This window comes from Pan paniscus, chromosome 2, assembly GCF_029289425.2.
Source record: "Pan paniscus chromosome 2, NHGRI_mPanPan1-v2.0_pri, whole genome shotgun sequence".
Classification (NCBI taxonomy): domain Eukaryota; kingdom Metazoa; phylum Chordata; class Mammalia; order Primates; family Hominidae; genus Pan; species Pan paniscus.
In genome coordinates this window covers 138861558-138879082 of record NC_085926.1, presented here as the reverse complement: position 1 = coordinate 138879082, position 17525 = coordinate 138861558, and the positions used below count along the sequence as shown (strand labels likewise).

The 17525-nt window shown below is 34.3% G+C and overlaps 1 protein-coding gene across 2 annotated transcripts in view; it reads right to left on the bottom strand.

The window, feature by feature from the left end:
* Window positions 1-17525, bottom strand: part of SLC25A36 (solute carrier family 25 member 36) — a 38215-nt gene that overhangs the window by 12478 nt on the left and 8212 nt on the right. For both annotated transcript variants that reach the window (XM_003826530.7, XM_063602958.1), the window contains exons 2-4: window positions 10759-10923; window positions 7929-8006; window positions 4253-4353 (exon numbers count right to left, since the gene is read on the bottom strand). In XM_003826530.7, the coding sequence (XP_003826578.1) occupies window positions 4253-4353; window positions 7929-8006; window positions 10759-10923 (344 nt within the window). The remainder of the gene's footprint in view (window positions 1-4252; window positions 4354-7928; window positions 8007-10758; window positions 10924-17525) is intronic.

The following is a 17525-nucleotide window of genomic DNA, read 5'->3' as shown; positions in this document are numbered from 1 at the left end:
TTTTTGCAAAAGAGTTCTAAGAAAGCCAAGTATCAACAGACAAAAAAGAATGGAAAGCATTGTATTAGGCTTTTAAATATGTTATGCTAAGCAAAGAGAACTATGATTTTATCTAAAACTTTTAAGATAGTATAATACCATTTACAGCTATATATATATTGTTATTACATTCTTTGGAGGTCAAGGCTGTTATGGCCAAGCTGAAGACCCCAGGCTTTTATTACGTGATGACTGAAAAATACCTCATTCTTCCTTCTAGAAGGAATATTATAAAGGAATCAGACTTAGCCTTTATAAAATACGCAATGCACACACAAATTCAGGAAATAAAAGTTAATTTCCCGCCTTCTAATTCCACAGCTATCATAAAATCCCAGGGTGGGTTTCTTATACTACAGGCTGCAAGAGATGCTCAGATCAGTACTCACGAGGTTTAAGTTAGTCCATATTTCTACAGGAAGTGACCTGCGGATGGGGAGCATGAGATGACACGATCTCACTCTTTTCTCGGGAGAAATGTACAGTAAATGCCTAAAATAGACACAGGCTTTTCTGTATCATAACAACAAGCAGTGACCTCATCAGAAACATGTGTACAAATTGAATCCTATTGGAAGGATTTGAGAAATATTTACTGTGAGATCTAACTTTTTTGAAAATTTTAAGTTAAAAAAAAGAAAGGAATATCAAAATGGGCCATTTAAAAAAATGTACCGAGTACTGAAAATCCTGCCATCTGCAGCAGTTTCAGAATCTAAATACTTACCTAAAAGAAGATCAATTCTGCCTTAAAGAAAAAATGCTAACCTTGTCAAAAGGGAATATTTAGAGGGGATCATCATCTCCCATTTTCCTACCACTATTATCTATTATAATTAAGGAGGTGAAAACACAATTTCTATCCTTTAACAATCAGCCTACTTAATAAATCTTAAAAAAAAAAAAAAACCAACAGAATATTCAAGTAACTTCATTTTGGAGCTATTTATATAAATTTTTAATAAAATAAAGAATACGTTGCTACAATAGTACCTTTCACCTTTTGCACTATGGCCAGTAATATTGCACATCCATACTTATGAAATATTTTGCATTATTTTGTATTTAATTTCTTGTGTTCTACAAAACAAAAAACAGGAAGAATGTTTACACACAAACACACAAAACATCTGTCCAACCATCCATCTGGCTGAATTAACTGCCATGGACAAATAAAATATTTTTAAAAAATATTTCATAAATGCAAGACAATACCTGTATTTAATGAGTAAAAGCCTTTATTATAATGAAGTTTAAGTCTAATAGAAAAACATAAATTGAAAAATAACAGTGTATGCTGTAAGCAAATAAAACCCACTACGTATGTAGGAAACATTCAATGATTACATTGTAAGTATTTTAAAAATTGAGAAGTAACTGTATGAATACATAATCCAATTAAAATCAGAATTCATTTCCTTTACATTTATAATGTTCTATATAAAAGTACATACATGCCAGATAAAATCTTTTAAAAATTGGGAATTACTATAAAGAAAGAAGTAATTTAATAAATTTTTTTGCATACATCTGTGCCTAGGTGTATACAGAGGAATATACAAGTTAATTTAAACAAAATATACAGGCAACAAAACAGATACCCTCAATAGCTGAGATATACTTAGTCTGTCAAAGGTCATGTGTAGGAGAAAAAAAAGGCAGGCAAAATATTAAGAGTCAACATTATTTAATCTGATTAAATATCCTCACAACTGAAACAAATTTTTAATGCATGAAAATTTATAGCTCAACTTTAGAGGCTTAAAAATTCTTATAGTATGCACTACAACAAATAAAAAGACCCACTTTAAATAAACTGTCCTTTTAATAAAATAAATTTTTAGTATCTAAATTAAACATGAGTTCATATGGATAAAATGCAAAATGAAAATGAATTGAGAGGTCACTTGGAATAAAAATTACGTACAGTGCCTTATAAATCCTTAATGTGTGTGCCATCTGGTGTGTTAAAATCTTGCAGGCAGTATCATTAATGGTTTATTTTAGTGTGGTTTTGTGTAGTAAAGTGACAAGGTTAGCATTTTTTCCCTTGAATAGACAGCTGAAAATGATTTTTCACAGAACTATCTTTAAGTACTTCATACCCCCAAATCATTCATATTTAGACCTATAAAAATAATCCCCAAAAAAACTCCGAGTAATCTGGTCTAGATTATTTCAAGAACAAAGGGGGCAAAAGCCTACTTTAATGAGTCTGCATTGGACCATTCAGTTTTACTAACCATATAGTTATGTATAAAACTGCAAAGCTAAGTGTTAATGCTCATGAATAGTGCACAGAAGCTCTGAAAGCACAGTTCTCAGAACAATGTAACTGCAAACAAATTCAAACAGTATTTTCTACACAGTAAGTGTACAGTGCAATAACCTCTGAACAAGCATGAGATTATAAGTTTACCAAAACTTGAGGAATTCAAGTTGGGAAATGGCATCAATGTACAGATAAAAATGAACTATATGTTAACATTTGTACACATTTGAGAAAAAAGTGCAAACTGACAATTCTACTGAAATTCTTTGCAATGTGATACAAATACAGTAATAAATTCTGATGAGATACTCTAATGAAATAAGATGTTCCAGTGGAAATAAAGATATTCTGAACCTCTGCATTTACTATACTGATATAACAAATATCAATATAAAATGACTGCTCATCTAACTTTCTAGATTCCAATTCTTTCAAATAAGATTAACATTTCTTTATAATTATCTGAGGTTATAAGCCAAAAACATAATCACTGGTAATTCAGAAATATATTTTTAAAGAACCTGATAAAGTGGTTATAAGGTTTGTCACTGGCCACCAACCTTTACCTTACATCCAAATTCGTAGGGGAAAAATCCTATCTATTAATATTCAACATCTGTAAAAATTACATTAAAAATAATTCTAGTTGTAACAAGATAATCTCTATGACACTAAATGAAAGAACTAATTCTCAAAATCCAAATCTATGTAGACCACTTGACTCATTCCATGGGTAAGCTAAGAGAGGTTCACATAAATTACATAATTTGCCCAAGGTTTCCTTATTGGTAAATGATTGTATTTCACTCTTTTGACCTTTAGATTGTCCCTTCCAGTTTTAAAGCTTCAGTGAATCAATCGACAATTAATAAATACAAAAAGCCTTAAAAACAATTTGTAATACGATAAGGGCTACTGACCTTTCAGAAATTTGTATTTCAAACTTACTTACTTCATGAAGTATATAGGTCAAATTGATTCAATTTATTTCTAAACCAAAAGTGTTTAACAGTTTAAGGCACTCATTATTAAGCACATAATTGACATTCAATTTATTGATCAATAGCTGATGAAAGCAGCTACAGTTTATAAAGTTACAGCATAATTTGAAAATGTGAGATATGAGTAAATATGCAATAAATCTCAGATATTAGGGAGAATTTGCAATTCCAAACCAATTTCAAAACCAAAGTTCGTGGCTTTGTCTAACATGCATAGCAGCAAATGATTCCAGAACCAGATTGGTCAAACCAACTGTTTATCTTTATGGCAGGGTAAAGACCTATAACTAGTTACTTTAATTCAGAATCATATATACTTATCAGTGATGACAGAAACAGAGAGTTCCTGGAAACATTTCTATAGTAAGCATGTACACATAGCCAGTGTCTAAATTTCAGGTGCTATCTAGTGTGAATTATGTAGAATAATAAACAATTTAAAAAAATACACATAGTAACTGAATTATCAATAATAATACATCACCCAGAAAAATTTCAGCATTTGAGCACAGGACAAAATGAATACTTTACCAAGAATTGCCGACACATTTCAGACAGAAGCCAAAACATGCAGCAAAAAGGGAAAAGGCACTAACAGAAATTGAGGAGAGAAGAGTAAATTACAGCTCCATAACTTATTTATAGTGTAATTATGGTTGGATTCTTAAAACTGTTAACAATGATCACTAAACATTCAGTGGACTACACAAGGCAATATAAATATATTACTTGTACCCTAGCATGTAAACTCCTGACTACAAAAATGTCAACTGATGACAGATTTTACATATACCTAATTTGGTTTATATCGATAAATATAAAAATCATCTAATCAATGAAAAGCACATTAATCATCAACTTTTCACTACAAACTTATAATTCAATATTAAGCCTCTAGGTTTCAGAAAGTTTTTTGTTTTTTAATATTATACATTCATACCTGCCATTGCAGCTGAAATCATATGTACTTGGGTAGAATCAGGATCAAATACATCATTCAACTTTTCCTTGCAGTTTGAATAAGCAGCAAAGTATATTGCTCTAAAATAGAGATTTAGATTTATCAATAAGCATGTTCTTAATGCATAAGATTTACATATAAATTGATCTTCATAATTTTAGAAGGGAGAAATTTAAAAACCATAAAGTCCTAGCCACATTCTCATGTAACATTAGATTTACACTTTTCATAAATACTCTGAAGTACTTTCTGTATTGACTCATTAAAATAAGACAATATCAAATGTAAAGTTCCTACCATTCATCCTCAAACAGACCCCCTTCCAATACTCTAACAGCCACTTAACTCACTAAAACTTGGTATCCAAGAAGATAAAAAGAAAAAATGAAATTAAAAAAAAGAAAATAAAAACAAAATAACAACTAATTTAAACAAAAAGTATTTAAGATTTTGATGTTTAGAAACTAAATGAATGAATAAGGCTATAAGGCTGGTGTAATGCTAAGGCTAAATATAGTTATTGAAGATAAGTAGATATGGTATGAGCACTTAACATATAATTTTTTTCATGGGGAGAAGAGGGGGAAGCAGATCCAACTGATTAAAGTATATGCTAAACAATTTTAAGATACTGTGGTATATTCTAATTATACTACACACAGAGTAATTCACATTATCCTTAAACAGACAAAACAATTCCAACAAAAGAAATCAGACCCATCAGGTCAGAATATGTTTTCCAATGTTTGTAAACACTGAGTGAAATTTAATTATTTCCCTCATTGTTAACTTACTGACTACGATTTTATCCCCACTACCACCTCTATGTTAACTTCCCATGCTTTGAATTATTTGCTTGCTGTATGAAATATCCAGTTATTTCCCCAAAAATCCTGATTACTCATCCAATAAGAAACAGAGTGACAAATACAAATGAGAATTTCACTGTTGTACCTTTTTTAATGTACTTAAGAAAAAAGGAAAATTAATATAACTGAAAATGAAACATTCTAATTTATGAGAAAGAAAACCATAAGATACACTTGATGCCAAGTTGGGAAGAGGAATAAACAATGCATTTCTAGAAATTGGTAAGAAAAAAAGAAATCCTAACGAGAAAATGGCCATGAAATATATATAGGCAATTCACAGGAGAGATATACAAATGACAAATTACAAGAAAGCATGACTGCACCAAAATAAATTTAATAAATCATATTAAAACAGTGAAAAATCCCTCTTAGTCCATTTGGTAAGTATTTAAAAAAGATGGACAGTAGCCAGCATTGGTAAGGCTATGGATAAGGGATAAAAATCCAGTATGCCTTTTTTTTTTTTTTTTTTTTTGAGACGGAGTCTCACTCTTTCGCCCAGGCCGGAGTGCAGTGGCCCTATATTGGCTCACTGCAAGCTCCGCCTCCCGGGTTCACGCCATTCTCCTGCCTCAGCCTCCCGAGTAGCTGGGACTACAAGCGCCCACCACCACACCCGGCTAATTTTTTTGTATTTTTAGTAGAGATGGGGTTTCACTGTGTTAGCCAGGATGGTCTCGATCTCCTGACCTTGTGATCCACCCGCCTTGGCCTCCCAAAGTGCTGGGATTACAGGTGTGAGCCACCCCGCCCGGTCAATATTCACTAGTCTTAAATATGCATATGTCCTTTTATCCAGAAATTCTAATTTTAGGTAACCATCCTAAAAAAATATACTTCCTAAAGTATTCAAAGATAAAGGTTGAGGTATGTTTACTGAACCATTGTTCATACAATGAAAATCTAAAAATAATCTAAATGTATAATAAGGAAATGTTTATTAGTGCTAGAATGCTATACAATTTTAAAAAAATCACCCCACATATTATCATGGAAAAACTTCAGTTAGATTAGGTTAAACATTTAGTATTATTCAGTTTATGTAAAGCAAAATAAAGTATACATGTTTTTATGTATATGATAACCGAGAAAAATTACTGGAAGAATATACATGAACTATTAGTGGTGTTTTTTTTCTTTTAACTTGTTTTATAATTAGGATGCAATTTTGGATATTTTCTTAAAGAGAGAAAAGAACCCATAAAAAGTTGAAACCTAATAAATAACAAGACATGGATCTGGTACATGGTTTGGATACAGAAAGCATTTTCACTCTAAATATGAACTTTGTACAGTGTTCTATCATGGAAGAGGTTAACAATCTAAGATGCAATGGTGTCAGAGAAAAATGAAGAAGTTATGTTTTCATGTCCTTTTGGCTTAATAGGGACTGCAACCATTCTATCTGTTTGGTTTGTCCCATAAGCCAAACAATGACTTAGTTTTAAGAGTTCCAGATCTTCCCCTTTCTAACTGCTAGTTCCTTTGGTTGTTCCTTTAGTTATTAGTTCCTTTGCTTGTTCTCTGTCTTTTGACTTTGTATAAAAACTGCTTCACAATGATCTTACTATGTGGTCCTTTGCACCTACACATGGTGCCATGCCCATCCTTTTAGATGGTTACTGATACCTGTTTGTCATACCATAGTTCTTTATCCTTATCACCTTGACACCTCTTCAGCATCTTCCTTGAATAGCTTCCTTTTTATTATGGTAAAGGCCATGTACATCACTTACTGCCCTTCAACAATACACAAATTCTCAGGTTTTTAGACTTTTTGTCCCTTTCTTCAACCCTGTTCTAAGCCCTGACATCCTTCCTAGTCCTTTGGTTCTATTTTCTATCTTGTTTCTTTGAAGTTTAATTTCTATGTGGAAAGTGAGAAAGGAACACTAACTTCAGGTGGAGCGCACAGCAGGATAGCTATGAAAAGCAGAAAAAGTCGAGATATCCTAAATGCCTTTTGGCCCAAGGAAAATATTTTGTTTAAAAGAATGCTTACCTTTCTTAGAGTGAAAATTTTTCAAGATGCAAGAGCTGGTTTAGTTAAACTCACAAATCTACCAAACACTTATCTCAAAATATCAGGAGTATTTTGCAGCCTTAGCCCTGTGTAGATTTTCAATTCTGCACCCCCAAATTCTTCTAACTCCTATGGTCAGATGAGAGGATAAGCATCTCCCCAGAAGACTCAATACACTGCCACTAGTTACGAGAGTATTTCCATTTATCCTGCAAATATTACTAATTTTATATCACCTAGTCTATGCAATATAAAGATATATAATATATTCATTATTTTCAACTTTGATTACAACATCTCCCCCAAAAAAATCTCAGGTCCATTTATAGAATTTTAACATTTAAAACTCTTATCTATAAATACAGTGTTCCTTAAATTTCTAGGTATAATATGCGATACTTTATTATTTTCCCCCAGTATAAGACTATCAATAATTTAATGCAAATACTATAACTTCTCCCTCATATTATGAAACATAGCCTTTGTATTCATATTATTACTGTTAATTTCTAACAGCACTGAAATACTGTTAAGTCTTCAAAATATCCAGTATCATTTCCTACCACCAAACATTACTTTATTATATAAATTTGTTCTGGCTAGAATCTGAAATTCTTAAAAAGAAAATTAAGTATTTTAACTTCCCATAAACATTGAATACCACATTTATAAATTTAACTTTATCTATAAATGATTAAATCCAGGTGTGCTGAAACAAAAGAGATTGCCATAATTTGCTTTAAACAATTTTTTTTTTTACCTGGAAGGGGCTACCCCCACTAAATTGGGGCCTAATCCTCTAAACAAGGAACGAGGCCCTTCTTTTTCCAAGATCACCCTGAAAGAGAGAAAAAAAATTCTATCAGAAATATCTTTCAAAGTCTGGTACTTTATTTACTTTGTATATAAAGTTAAGAGTCTAAATCCAGTACATTTGTATTATGTTGTGCTTCTCTGGTGAGTTTTCCTTACTTATTAAAAATTTGTGGCCAGGCATGGTGGCTCATGCCTGTAATTTCAGCACTTTGGACACTGAGGCAGGCAGATTCCTTGAGGTCAGAAGTTCAAGACCAGCCTGGCCAACATGGTAAAACCTCATTGCTAATAAAAATACAGAAATTAGCTGGGCATGGTGGTACATGCCTGTAATCACAGCTACTCAGGAGGCTGAGGTAGGAGAATCGCTTGAACTTGGAAGGCGGAGGTTGCAGTGAGCCAAGATTGCGCCACTGCACTCCAGCCTGGAGACAGAGCGAAACTCCGTCTCCAAAAAAAAAAAAAAAGAAAAAGAAAACACACACACACACACACAAAACATTGTTTTTTCATGACATAGCATAAATTGTTGAAGACTGATAATAGATTTACTAGTAATGATTAAAATATCTGTTCAGATTCTTTCCTGAAAGATTAAGACACAATGATAAAGAGTTCTACATTATTTTCATATGATCATGCTACTCTTATCTTCGATTTCCTTAATTTTACTATCTTTACCAGCAAATTGAAAGCTTAATAACTACCCGCCAATTAGAAATGTAGTTCCTTCCTAGTTTTCAGGTCTTTTACTCAACATTGGACAATACTTCTTACTACTACAGTATTATCTCATCCCCATTCCATTGAAATGCTGTAGCAGAATCTATCACCCTAATGTCCTTTAAGGTACCAGAATGGTTGGCCTGTTATTTCTCCTGCCACTCAGTTAACCGTTGCTATACTGAGTATTTAACTGTATAATTAGCTGTTTATAACTAGAAAAAGTAAGTAGATAGAAAAAAAGAGGGCGAAGCCCCTGACATTGGGAAATTTGCTGTTCTGTTTTGGTAAAAAGAATTATAACAAAACAAATAAATTAACAGACCATATTAACAAGCAAATACTATACAACCTAGATACATATATGCCCAGCAGAGAAAGGAACAAAGCCATGTGTAAGTCACAGAAGACCTTCTTGGAGTAAGTTATGAAATGAAGTTTTGGCAGTGAGAAGGAACAGAAACTGAAGAGTAGGTATTTTAATTCAGAGTTAACAGACTAGGCCAAGTAGTTCTCAAACATCTATCTGCTTAAGAGGGATCTTTTTAAAAGTAGTTGGGTCTAATGGTTAATTTAAGGCCTGAACTGAGTAGCCAGACTTCTCAGATATGAAGCCCAATGTTGGTAACGGATAACTCTACGACCCTGAAATAACTTTACTCTCATACTCAGTTTCATCAGCAGTAAATAAAAAAAACCAGTACCCCTTTACTGGTTACTGTGAGGATTAAGTAAATTAATATATAAAGAGCTTAAAAGAGCGCCTGAAAAACTTCGGAACTAAAACACAGCCCAGAAGGATTACTAAAGTTCCTGTGAAGGGAAGGCAAAACTACTGAAAAAGAGAATTAAAAAGTATTATCACAGAGGTCAAAAGAAGAATTTTAAGGAGAGGCAATCTGTGGTAGTAAATATCAAAATCATGATATTAAAATACTTTTCCTATTACAAATCAGATAGAAGTATTTATGTATAACTATAGCATTTTTTTTCTGAGACAGAGTCTCACTGTATCACCCAGACTGGAATACAGTGGCGTGATCTTGGCTCACTGCAACCTCCGCCTCCCAGGTTCAAGTGATTCTCCTGCCTCAGCCTCCCGAGTAGCTGGGATTACAGGTGCGCACCACCACACCTGGCTAATTTTGTATTTTTAGTACAGACGGGGTTTCACCATGTTGGCCAGGCTGGTCTCGAACTCCTGACCTCAGATGATCCACCCACCTCAGCCTCCCAAAGTGCTGGGATTATGGGCGTGAGCCACCACTTATGGCATTTTAATTCAAAACTGTTATCAATTTTATTCTACCTATTCATGTACTTATGTAAACAAGTTTGAAAAAAGAAAAGGCTGATGAAACCTTTTAGTAACAAAGGTAAATACACAGAATGAGTTTATTTGCTACTACAAAATAAACACTACTGAACTAAGTTCAAACACTGAGCTGATAAGGCAGACCCGAAGGCATTCCATTATTTACAAGTATAAACATACGAAACCTAATTTTAATAGTTTTGAAATTTCAAATCCAATTGCAACATAAGTATGGCAAACTGTAAAAACAAATCTTTTCCAAACCATCAGGAAATGTTAAACAAATACTGAATAGCATTAGAACTCTGCTGTCTCAGTTGTACTTAGGTTACATAAAAATCACAGATTATCATTAATTGGATGTACTTACTTGTGAGAGTACTTGGAACATTAAAAATATACACGAAAGGAGTTAGCATTAAACATTATCACATTTCAAAAGTAAATGAATAATCCAAAATAAAATACTTATAATAGCTTTAGAAAAAACTCCACTGGATAAATGTAGAAATATTCTAAATACACATGATTTGGAATTAAAATTACACTTTATCTTATCTGTCTAACTGTTCTTCTCCATTAGGGATTATCATTCCTTATGAGTACAATTCAGAGTAACTTCTGTAAATAGGTTTATAAAGAATCATTTTCAATGTGGCAGAATATAAGTAAACAAACATCTGGAAATCACGAACACAAACAAACTAAAAAAGACTCCTGAATACTATGCTCTCACTTTAGGCAATGAAGAGGTCCGGGAGACACTACTCGGTTGACACTGGCTCCAGCCATGGTGTTCAGCTGAACTTCAGAAATATAAAGCGTCACAGAAGATGACTGCAGTCGTGTTTTTACAACTTCCAGTGGACATGTCAGAATAGCTCCCACTGTACCACCACATCTAAAAAAAAAAAAAAAAAAGAACACAGCTTATCTACTTAATTCATAAGTTAGTACATATGCCCAGAGCTGTAATCCACATGGGTACCTGGAGCTTTGCCAACATACTAAAATTTATAATTTTTAATGTTAGATGACTAAACAAATTTTTAAGAGATTCCATTATTTGATTTCATACAAACATCTTCAGTAACTAAAATGAACACAGCTTAGTAACTATCTGGGAAGAATAATTGCTAAACACTTCAACTGATAGGTGCTGTTACTAAAATTGTACTGGTAAGTCACATAATGGCTTTAAATACTGTCCTAAGGTTTGATTTAGTACTCATGTATATATATAACTTGTGGCTCTGTTAAAATCTAGGCCATTCTTTGAAGTATATCCTATCTTTCAAACTCCTGTCCTTTCAAACTGAAGAAATGGTCTTCTGAACAATAAGGAAGAACTCACTGATAGTTAACCCTACATAGTTCTCTTATTTTAAATACCCAAATATTCAGAAGTATTTTACCTACAAAAAAATACAGCATTTGAGGGCTGGGCGCATGGCTCACACATGTAATCCCAGAGCTTTGGGAGGAGACAAGAGGATGGTTTGAGGCCAGTTTGACATCAGCCTGGGCAACATAGCCAGACACCACTTTACAAAAAATTTGTTAAAAAATTAGCCAGGTGTGGTGGGGCATGCATGTAGTCCTGGCTACTCGGGAGGCTGAGGTGGGAAAACTGCGTGAGCACAGGAGAAGGGCTACAGTGAATATGATCAGGCCACTGCACTCTAGCCTGGGCAACAGAGTGAGACCTTGTCTCAAAAAAGAAAAAAAATGGGCATTTGAGTCTCACAATTAATATCTGTCAGGCCTACACATGGAAAATTGTACAATGTAGGTAGGCTTGTTAGAAGAATCCAACTTAAATAAAAGGACCGATCACCAGAACAATAATAACAAAAGCTCTTAATGACATTGAACTGTTTAAAAGGTATGTAAGATATAGGCTGAGTAATTATTATTTTATTATTTTAAAATACAAGAGTAGAAAATAATTTCCTCTTAAAACATTAATAACTACCAAGTGAAGCCTTTAGAACTGCTTTCTAACCAAAAGGGAAAATCACTCAGAAAAGCTCTTGGTGCGGTGAAAGAGAAAAGCTAGTTGAGTCAGGTTAACATGGACCTTCAAAATGGGCATTAAAAGAAGAAAAAGAAAAGCAACCCATGCAATAATACTCTAAAGAATTCTACCTCCACAATAAAAAAAAAAACACATATATATATATATAAAGGAAAGCAGGCATGGCAATGTTAATATCACTCCGAATAGAATGTAAAAGAAATTTTAAAAGATAAAAATATGTCATATTGGTGTTATTAGTATATGCCACCAAGAAAATAAGATAAAACCAAACTGTATGCAACTAGAGTGAAAAACTTACGCAACAAAACTATTAAAAAATAAAGAACATTATATGTAAAATAAAAAACATGCCCCTTACCTCACAGTACATTTTAAAATTAACTCGAAATGGATCACAGACCTAAGTTTAAAATGATGAAACTATAAAACATCTAGGAAAAAAACATCTGGAAAAAAATCTTTTAACTTTGCGTTAGGCACAGACTTCTTATATGGACATCAAAAGAAGCACAAATCATTAAAGAAAAAAACTGAAAAACTGGACCTTATCAAAACTAAAAACTTCTACTCTGAAAGAAACTGCTAACACAATGAAAGAAACTGAGAAGAAAATGAAAGCAATAGACTGAGAACAAATATTTGCAAATCATTACCTGCAAAAGTGCTTATAATCAGGAAAAAAATCAAGTAATTCAGTAAGAGATTTAACAGATAGTGATATATAGACGCAAATAAACACACAGAATTCTGCAAATCATTTGTCATCAGGGAAATGCAAAGTAGATCCATTATAAGATACTACTGCCCATCTATTAAATGGCTAGAATTAAAAAGACTGACCAACAGCCAACCGCTGAACAACTGGAAATCTCTTACATTGCTGGTGGGAATTAAAAATGGTACAGGCATTTTAGAAAGCAGTTTGTCAGTTTCTCACAGAGTTAAACATAACACTGCCACACAGCCCTATCTCACTTGTAGGTACTGACCCAAGAGAAATGAACAGACATGTCCACAAAAAGACTTGTTCATGAATGTTTATAATAGCTATACTTATTCATAGCTAAAAACTGGGAACAACCCAAATGTCCATCAACTAGTGGAAGCAAACTGTGGTACAACTATATAATAGAATACTATTCTGCAGTAAAAAGCCACCACTTGGGTAAATCTCAAAAGCATTATGCTAATTGAAAAAGCTAAGCACAAAAGGCTTTTATTTTTGACGTTAAAAAAATTATCCCCCCTCGTTAAGCAAACACTTTTATGATATTCTAGAAAAGGCAAAATGAGAGGAACAGAAATGAGATCAGTGGTTTCCAAGGGGTAGAGGAGAGGGAAGAAAGTGACTGCAAGGGGTATGGGGGAATTCTTGGAATAACAAAAACTGTTCAATATTCTTTTTTTTTTTTTTTTTTTTTTCTTTTGAGATAGTGTTTTGCTCTGTCACCAAGGCTGGAGTGCAGTGGCACGATCATAGCTCACTGTAGCCTTGAACTCCTGGGTTCAAACAATCCTCCTGCTTCAGCCTCCCTAGCAGCTGGGACTACAGGCACATGCCACCATGCACAGCTAAATTTTTAAAATTTTTAAAAATTTTTTTGTTGAGACAGGGTCTTGCTATGTTGCACAAACTGGTCTTGAACTCCTAGCCTCAAGCAATCCTCCCACTTCAGGCTTATAAGCATGAACCACTAGGCCCAGCCAATATCCTGACTATGGTAGTGTTTAAATGACTTTATACATCTGCCAAAAGTCAATAAACAGCATACATTTAACAAAGGGTAGATTTTACTGTATGTAAACGATACCTTGACAAATCTGATTTGAAAAATATGTGAAAACCAGTAAGAATTCTTAATATATGAACTACCTGGGGCTGAATATATTTATATTATGTGAAACATTCAATCATAAATAAGCTTAATACTTCAAAAAAATTCCACTCATAGCTTTAAATAGGCAGTTGAAAAAATTTAACCCCACCCAAAAAATGTCGAACAATTATACGGTCAGATTTCAACAAAATTAGACAAAAAGTAGTAGGATTATAGCAAATCTGAAACAAAATTAAGTAGAACTTAGAAACCTCAATACTCAATAAACAAGGAAAAGATATTTTCAAATAGCCATGAAATAGTCTTAAAACCTCATTATATATGAGGCCACAAGAGGAATCTTAAATAGAAGCCATAAATTTACTTATGATAAGAGTTGAGAGCTAAGTGGTAAAAGACATGAGTCATCATCACACAGTATACTTAGAGTATATGCAATGTAGGACTTAGAAGAACCTGTGGGTTAGTCCATACCATATTCACACTATAACAGTGATCTATTTATGGCAAACCATAATAATTCAATTTGTCTTTGCCTGATTTCTTTTTAGCAGTTTAGTGTATTTACTTTCTAAATTTATTGAACATAAAACCCACAAACAGGCCCAAAATCTATAATAAACATGTACATGTTTTGATTTTATATTCTGTAAAACCTAAGAAAGAATATTCTTGAATATGAATAACTTCTAAAAAATGTATTCAATGAACATGAATTACTTCTATAATTAAAACGAAAACAAGCAAAAAGCAACATGAGTACATAAAGCCATGATTCCTACCCAGTCATTCCTGGTTCCAAGAAAATAAATATTATACAACGAAAACAAAACAACAATGGTAAAAACAATACCTATGCCTCACACGCTTGTTGTAAAGATGATATAATATAATCCACATAAAGCATTTTGTGAAGTGGCACATAAAAAGTGCTCAATAAATATTAGCTATGTAGTTATGTGTCTCCATTACTGATAATGGTAACTATGAAATTTTGTAATAGAAGTCTTATGAATATTTTGTGGCCAGACCAACAGACAAGGTAAATACTATGATATTTAAAAAACACTTCAGCAAGTAAAACACATGAGAATCTAAACTGGCCAGGCATGGTGGCTGATGCCTGTAATCCCTTTCAGAGGCTGAGGTGGTAACATCACTTGAGTCCAGGAGTTTGAAACCAGCCTAAGCAACACAGTGAGACTCTGTCTCTGAAAAAAAGAAAGAGGCCGGGCGTTGTGGCTCACTCCTGTAATCCTAGCACTTTGGGAGGCTAAGGCAGGTGGATCACCTGAGATCAGGAATTCGAGCCCAGCCTGGCAAACATGATAAAACCCCGTCTCTACTGATAATACAAAAAATAAGCTGGGCGTGGTGGTGCATGCCTGTAATCCCAGCTACTCCGGAGGCTGAGGCAGTAGAATCGCTTCAACCCAGGAGGCAGAGGTTGCAGTGAGCCGAGACTGTGCCACTGCACTCCAGCCTGGGCAACAAGAGCGAAACTCCATCTCAAAAAAAAAAAAAAAAAAAAGAGAGAAAGAAAGGAAAAAACAGCCAGGTGCAGTGGCACATGCCTGTAATCCCAGCTACTTGGGAGGTTGCGGTAAGAGGATCACTTAAACCTGGGAGGTCAAGGCTTTAGTGAGCTGTGATTGCACTATCACACTCCAGCCTAGGCCAAAGAGTGAGACCCTGTCTCAAAACAATGACAACAACAACAACAACAAAACAACAAAATTAAAAAACAACAAAAAAATAAGGCCAGGCGTGGTGGCTCACACCTGTAAACCTAGCACTTTGGGAGACCGAGGAAGCTGGATCATTTGAGGTTGGGAGTTCAAGACCAGCCTGGCCAACATGGTGAAACACCATCTCTACTGAAAATACACACACACACAAAATTAGCCGGGCGTGGTGGTGCACGCCTGTAATCCTAGCTACTTGGGAGTCTGAGGTGGGAGGACTGTTTGAACCTGGGAGGCGGAGGTTGCAGTGAGCCGAGATTGTGCCAGTGCACACTCCAGCCTGGGTGACAGAGCGAGACTCCATCTCAAAAAATAAATAAGTAAATCGTACAGAGGTGGGGGTGGCATAAGTGGGTATATGCACAAGCACTTAGGTTGTCCTGAAGCAGTTTTACATTATAGAATGCAATAGATGTGTAGTATAGGGGTGACACTCTGGTATTTCTCTTGCTGCAATTTAAAAATAATTATTATGCACACAAATCAGAACTGATGTAGAGAACAAAACTATTGCTTCAATAAAGTTGGGATGAACTACATTAGATTTATCTTTTCTCCATGTCAAAAATCTCACTGTCTAAAGGAATATGCCAGAAGAACAGAGAGGCCCAGAGAAATCGGCAGCTGCAAGTTTTCAACCAATGAGGCAAATGGGAAAGACAACTTAGTAAAGAGGAAGAAAGGCTTGCAGAGGGAAATACCAAAAAGCAGCAGTTTTTCCCTGCAGAATCCCTAGGAGGCCTAATGATTAGGGCACCAAGTATTCAAGAGGGAATTAAGGCAAAGAACTGAAAACAGGACTGGCTGCTGTCACAGTCTGTATGACAAAGGTAGGATGCCCAGTGTCGCTCTATGCCTTACACACACACACACACACACAGACACACACACACACGCTGGATAAAACTATATTCCTAGGCAGAAGGCTAATTCTCTGAAGAATACAAACTCAACATTTCTGAGCTTAGGTTTAGCAGGAACAAAGGATGCAAAAACAATCCACACCAAGATGCGCTACTATAATCTTTCAAGGACTTCAACTTCCAGAAAGAAAAAAGGTCACATAATAGAGGAAAAGTGACCAGATTAGCATCATACTTCTCGACAACTGCAGATTACTTATCCTAAAATTCTATACCAAACCAAACTATATATCTGGGACAAAGAAGTATTCAAGAAATTGCCTACTGTATACCCTTTTCTTACATAGCTAACTAAAAAATGTATTCTACAAATTAAGACAGTAAACTAAAAGAAGATGGTGGTGGGGAGGGAACCAAATGCAGGAACAGAATAACCCAAGACAGAGAAAGAAGTCCCAAGATGATAGTGAAATGGCAGACTTGAAAAAAAACCAATCAAGATAGGATTAGGATGACAGAATTCAGTGGGACAAAAGTCTCCAGGAAAAAAGACTGACAGATGAACTCAGCTGACCATATGAAAACAAATGTTCAAGTATGAATACTCACATAAGTAAGCAAAAGTTTTTTAATGGAGGCAATTATTAACTTCAGGGGCAGTGGGGGGTGGGGGCGGGGAGGAATGAAGTTATTCAAGAAAGGAAAGGTCAACATAATAGACAACTTAAACTTAGCTCTGCAGTGAACAATATTTGTATTGTCACAATAAGGTAAGCACTGACTTTTGATTTTTAACAAAAACTGTTATCAAATTATATACTGAGAGGATGTAAAGAAAAAGGAAACAAGAGAGTGGTACAATATAACTAAATCCTCATCTACCAGAACAGAAAGATGATGTATAATATATTAATTTGAAAACCAAGAAAAAGCAAGAGAAAAAAATGGTGGAGTAGAAGCAGGCACTCATTACTGGTCTTACTTCCCTCTGATCCAGTGATGTGGATGACATCAGT